The 6,810-nt window shown below is 34.3% G+C and overlaps 1 protein-coding gene across 1 annotated transcript; it reads left to right on the forward strand.

Moving 5' to 3' along the window:
• The first annotated feature begins 403 nt into the window (after positions 1–403).
• On the forward strand, positions 404–5,694 carry Arf6 (ADP-ribosylation factor 6). The gene is made up of 4 exons (XM_088241145.1): positions 404–514; positions 1,735–1,890; positions 3,756–3,902; positions 5,520–5,694. The coding sequence occupies exons 1-4, from the start codon at positions 433–435 to the stop codon at positions 5,660–5,662; spliced, it is 528 nt and encodes a 175-aa protein (XP_088097271.1). The 5' UTR covers positions 404–432; the 3' UTR covers positions 5,663–5,694.
• Positions 5,695–6,810: the final 1,116 nt, after the last annotated feature.

A 6,810-nucleotide genomic window follows, 5' to 3' on the forward strand; every position in this document is an offset into this window, starting at 1 on the left:
TTCTAGTTGTTTTTTTTATATTTTATTTTATTACTTCTCTTTGTTCTTTCCTTCGCATTTAAAGGGGAAAATGACCAGTTACACCACAAAAAGTGAAGTTAAAAAAACTTTGAAGTTGCATAAAAAAGTATAATAAAATAATTCATTCTGACCTCTTAAAGAGACCCAACAATTTTGAACTTTTTTTAACTCAACTTTTTGTGGTACAATAATTTGTCCTATGTCTGGCGATTAAGATTTTTTAAAAATTTAATTAATTTAAGCATTTGGATTAAAGGTTTTATTAATACTATATTCCAAAGTATCATTCATAAAATATATACATTTGAATAAAGCTTTTTTATATTTTTTGTTGACCAAATTGTGTGATTATAACAAAGTGTATTTTCTAATTGCAGTTGAGGCGGTGGGGGCAGAGTAGGCACCGACACCATGGGCAAGTTGCTGTCCAAGATATTTGGGAACAAGGAGATGCGAATCCTCATGCTGGGACTCGATGCTGCTGGAAAAACTAGTATCCTTTACTATTACGCTTAACTGCGAGTAAATACTCTGCACAAAGGCAGACTCTAAATCTGAGGCCTCGTTCGCTACTCTTATCGCAACTTGATTCCTGTTATTTAGAACGAACCTTCCGACCCAGAGGTCCGAAGTTTGATCCTTGCTGTAACTAAATTGAATCCCATTTTTTACCACAGTTGTTTACGAGTAGTAAGTAGATATTTAAATATTCTTAGCCGTTCTTTCGCTGTCCCTCCGCTCTACATTTCCAAACCAGCGCAGAGCTCCTTTCTTGATTTTGTAATATAATGATAATGTCTATTTCAGCCTTACATAATGTGCAGATCTCGACATTTGTGCATCTATCGTACATAGTTTTACCACACATTCGCCTAAGTGACAGAATTCATCCTACTTTCATCCCTGTTTTTCCAACTCCATACTTCTCTCCCATAATTCAGGGTCGGGACCAGGACTCCTCTTCTGAACAGCTAATTTTGCTCCTTGCGACAAACATTTATTTGCCAAGGTTAATTTCAATGTTCATGTCATTGTATCTACATTATTTCTTTAAAAAAAAACAAATTTCTGAAATTTCTAACATCTTTTACTCTAAAATTTGGAAAGGAGATCGAAAATTAGCATGCAAAATTCCAAGGGAATCGCATTTTTTAGTTCTTGTAACATTCAGTGTAATTATTATGTAAATATTTAACTTAAATATATTTTTGTAAAGTCATATTTCAATACATCCATAACAGCTGTAACTAAGCTTTTAATTCATACTACATAAATAATCAATATTATCAATGAGAATATACTATTCTACGCTACATGTGCATCTCATTATGTAAGGCCAACTAGCAATATTTTTTTGTAGCAGTGTTCACACATTCTTTCAGTAAGTAATTTTCCTTGTCAACTTATTTTACATTTAACTGAGAATTTTCAGTTTCATGTATGTGATTAAAATAAAATGTTAGAATGTCATTATTTACTTATATATTTTTTTTTAATAAAAAGATTTCGTATTTTAAAGGTTTTTTAGAGGAACATCGGTATTTTAATCATTTGGCTTTTTAGCTATATCTGGAGGAGGTGAAAATTCGCAAACATGAAATGATTCCTTGTTTATTATAAGATTGTTGTTCAGTATTGGGATTGTGCAATATTTTTTATATGTCGTGCAATCAGTTTGGTTTCCCAGTATATTTCCTTAAGTGATGTATTCAGCTATTTTGTACAAATTGAAGCTTGGGCAGTCAGTGACGACCATTCCAACTGTAGGATTTAATGTGGAGACTGTCACATATAAAAATGTTAAATTTAATGTCTGGGACGTCGGTGGGCAGGACAAGATACGGCCGCTCTGGAGGCATTATTACACCGGTCAGTATATAGCTCATACAATTGCTGTTTGTTTTTCCCGATAATTCAGGTTTCCGCAATATTGCATATAGATCAGTGGTGGATTAAATATCAACAGCGTTTTAGGCCAGAAGCCCATCGGCATTACCAAAATAAAGCTGTTTCATCGATCTCCCCATCTTATTTTGTTATATTTTCAGCGTCGTAGCTAGGGGCTTGCCAGACGTGCAGCTCCCAGGGTCGCAACCTACTGGGGGGCGCACTATGCAGACCCACAGCCTTTTCTCTTTCTCATCCGAGAAAATAAGTCTCGAGCGGCGCAAAATTCAAATCTTGTTAGGGGGCGCTCATGACCCTAGCTACGACGCTGTATATTTTTGTGATTTATAACACCTAGTTGTGTTAAAAATTACTTTAGCAAAATTTTAAAATAATCGAAAATAAAGCCATTCTCCCTGTACAGGAAGCAGTTATACTTTCAGCTTTTGGTATTAATTTGACTCACTTTTAGGGGTTTTTTTTTGTATATGTACCTATTATTATGTTATCTCAGTTATCTCAGTAAAATTATATAATTAAATGAATTACAACAGAGAGGGAATATGGAAGTCTAGGCATTCACAGGGCTTATTACCTGTCACTGGCTGGTTTAAGAGGCCACTTGACACACTTTAACATTCACCGTTTTGTCTATGTTTAAACATTCACATTTTCTCAACTCTTCCATAAGTCCTGTAAATGCCTATACTTCCCCATAATTCTTTCTCAAAAATGTTTTCTCTATCTTTTGTGACAAATTTCAATCTTAAAACGCCCTAGAGAGTAAATCCAGCCGGTCTACAAACATTTGAACATAGTCGAAACATTGTTGATATATTTTTTAATTATACTTTTCCTATACATGTCGACGCTGTAAAGGAAAAAGTTACCAAGCGACATGTAAGAACTTTACAGAAGAGCCAATGAAAGTATTTTTTTATTTTTTTAAATTAATTAAAAAATCTCATACATACGTATTATATATGGCGCGATTCCTACATAATTAAAAATAATATTTCAAATCTGATATTTATTTTTACATAAATGCCATAAATTGCCTTTAACATATATATTGAACATAGATATGAAAATAAAAAATACATATATAAATACATAACAAAAAATGATAAAATTGCATAACTATAACAATAGTAACAAGTAGGTAAATAAACTTAAGCAACCTAAAATATTAACGAAATAAATACATAAATATGAAAAAGCAAAAAAGGAAAACATTATTAAATGTAAAGAAAAGTTTAAGAATTATATTAGAGAGAAAAAAAGAAATCAGACTCGTTTTATAACTTTCAAGTCAGAACCAAATATATCTGCCTTGTCCTCATACTAATTACCATATCTGTGGAGCCTAGGGATAGGCGAGTGCATGTGATAGTTGGTCCTAGAACTTGCCGAACAAAAAGGAGATCTGTAGCTAATAATTGAAAAAATACTTTAATTGGCTCTTCTGTAAAATTGCAACATGACGATTGGTAACTTTTTCCTTTCAGTGTTGATATGGGCGGCAAATTTTTTTAAGGGTGGTAATATTTTGATCTTTTTTGACTATTTATGGCAACTCATTGTACACATATCTAGACAGGAATGTTTTGAAAAATGTTGCTAAATAGTGTACTAATGTAGAGTCGAAAGCTCCTACTGTCGTCAAACATAAATGTCTATCATACCGCCCTTTAATAACATTTTTTCTTAAGAGCATATTTTTTGCTTTGGAATGACTGACAGGCCGTTCTAGGGTTTTCACTCAACAAAGTTATATCTGCGTATCCAACCAACTAACGCCATTATGAACTGTTATGTGGAACCAAAAGAGTATTTTGATATTTCAGGGACCCAAGGACTAATATTTGTAGTAGACTGCGCTGACCGGGATCGAATAGACGAAGCGCGTCAGGAATTGCATCGGATCATCAACGACCGAGAGATGAGAGACGCAATTATACTCATCTTTGCCAATAAGCAAGATCTTCCCGACGGTAAAACTTTATTATCTAATTACAAGGATGAACAGGCATATGGGATTAAAATTGTATAAAAAAAATGTAAATAAAATTCAATTGTGCATTTAACTTGGCTGGATATGTTTAAGTAAGTTTTTAATGTAATTTCAATTTGCTTTATTATTTCAAAAGCAATAATGTCTGGCACTCATTAATCCGGATTATTGGAGTTCTCCTGTATTACCAATTTTCAATGTGCAGCTTTGAAAATATCCCCTAAAGTAAGTAATATTTTGTAAAAATTTATGTAAAAGCTTATTTTTGTATGATTGTTTCTTTACTCTTATACAAATATTTTGAAGCAATATTTGTGACTTTTGATCAATGCAAATATCAAAACATCATGGCCATTTCAACTCATCATCATCATCGTTTCCCTATCTGCACCCATTAGTGCATAAGGCACTGCACTGGCACTTCAATTGCAGCGTATCTTGATCATTTTTGTTCCGTGGCAGATAAGCTGATTAGTCTCAAACTTCAGATGCAAAGTCCAGTAAAAATGAAATATTGCATCAAATAATCTCCTTTAAAACCCAACATTTCACATTCACCCTGCCAGGAATCAAAACGCATGCTAGGGAAACGCGCCAACCACAATACAACTAGGCGGGCATATCTCCGCTTGACTTTCTTTTTCAGGATTTTTTCCTGCGAGTTGCAATCCACTCAAAAACCTTCGTCCAGGGTTCTGGTTCTACTCTGGTGAATTTTTGATCCACCCGGAAACGGTAAAAACTAGTTTTAAATAACTGCGCTGTATAATGGGGATCAAGTTGTGATGGTGTGGATACAACCTGGGGTTTAATTCACAAGTTGAATGGTTTATTTAAAATATGTATGAGTGGTTTTTTAGCTTTTTTAAAAATGAATAACCCGCTAAGCCTATATTTTAGAGCAGCGGTTCTTAACCTTTTTGACTGGCAACCCTAAATACAAATATTTGAAGCCCGCGTTCTATCTTATTTTCCAGTGTTAATAAAATCATAAAAGTAATTATAGATTATAAAAAGTCAATAATAAATTAGAATTAAAAAACGTTTTTATTCTTTACGATTTTATTGAAATCAAAGAAACCAGGATTACAATATTATGCTATATATTTTATGCTAGTACCTAATGAGATAAAATTAGTGATGTAACATCGATCTACCTATTGATCAAAATTAAAAATATTTTAAAATCCTATATTTTGTCACTTTTTTTGGGCTTTCCCGCGACCAATCTCAAAACCCCTCGCGACCCGAGGTTAAGAAAGGCAGTTTTAGTGGCTTGTCAGCAGGAAGGAAAGAAGGAATTTGAAAGTTACAAATAATATACCACAGCACCTGAAACCAATTGAGAAAAAACCTTTGTTGGAATTTTTACTGTAACTGGCCGTAATTCAACCCCCCATCGCCAGCGTCGCCAGTTTCACAGTTGGCCGTCGAACTGACAGCAGAATGACGACTGTGGTATTGCCTAAATTAGATTTTGTTGTTTGCGGTGGTTATCATCATCATTTATCATCATTTATTTATTCTTAATACTTGCGATAAATGGCATTTTATTTTGTTTTCACTCACTTAATGGAATTTTTTATTTGACTTACAGCGATGAAGCCGCACGAGATTCAAGAGAAGTTGGGACTCACGCGCATCCGAGACCGCAACTGGTACGTGCAGCCCGCGTGTGCTACTTCAGGGGACGGGCTGTACGAGGGACTCACGTGGCTCACCAGTAACCACAAGTTATGAGGAGGTAATCATCTACTCGCGCTTGAAAGAAAAATAAAAAGACCCCGGGGGGAATTTTTAAATTGAACGCCCTCCTCGGGGTGACTTCTCGTAAAAGAAATACTGACGACGACAGATGCGGAGTAGGTCCGTACTGGCCGGGTATTTTTTTGAAAGCAACCGATTACGGCAGTTACGGATTAAAAATTAGTCTATGGGCACTTTTAACGGCTTTTACATCGATCACTTATGGCTATTATTGATTACACAATTAGTCTATGGACACCCTTAATGGCCTTTTTTGAATTATTTGAAAGCCACGCTGACAGTCTTTTAAGTGCAAGTACTGAAGATTCGTGTTTTAAGACGTTCCAAATTTAGCGCACAAGTACTGGTCGCGACGCTACGATCAGCGCACCTTCAATGGTCTTTCATTTGAAACAATCTTTATAGCGCACTTTTAACGGTTTCATTTAAAACAACTTTTGAGTTCGTTACACGCAACCACCGAAGATTCGCGACTCAAATTGTATTCCATTTAGTGCGCAAGTCGAAGAGTGCAGTGCCTGTCTTGCATGCGCGGGTAAATTTCGGCGTTGCGCATGCAGTAGCCCGATTTAGCTAGGATTCAACGCTGATGCAAGGGTGTCACACATTGTTTACAAGTGACTGGAGAGAATTTACTTCTTGTCACACTAACTGTAACGGAGAACATAATTCATGAATAAATTTATATGCTTTAAAAAATTTGATACAAATTATCAACCGAATTCCTTGATCTAATTTTACTAATTCTTTATTGAGTATTGAGTAAATAATATTTATCTTCAATTTATGTGTTTTAAAAAAATATATATATATACTATATGAGAAAAAAAGTATGAAACATTGATTAAGTGTGGCTATGATGTCACATAAACCTACATAGAATACAAGACTTGATATATCTTTCTTGTTTTTAAAAATAATGAAGTAGTTTTTTTTTTCTATAACAGGCCTACATATGATTGAAGTTACGCAAAACACATTATTAAACAGCATAATATATGTGTTACATTTTTGTTTTCAAATACCTGTATTTCAAAATATTTCATCTTTTGCCTAATCTAACACGACATTACAGCACCATTTGCAGAGGGTTTATTTATGCACAGTTTTTTGAGTTAGGA

Source organism: Micrasema longulum, unplaced genomic scaffold (genome assembly GCF_059751315.1).
Source record: "Micrasema longulum isolate JH-2025_06_02 unplaced genomic scaffold, ASM5975131v1 h1tg002765l, whole genome shotgun sequence".
NCBI classification, from domain to species: Eukaryota; Metazoa; Arthropoda; class Insecta; order Trichoptera; family Brachycentridae; genus Micrasema; species Micrasema longulum.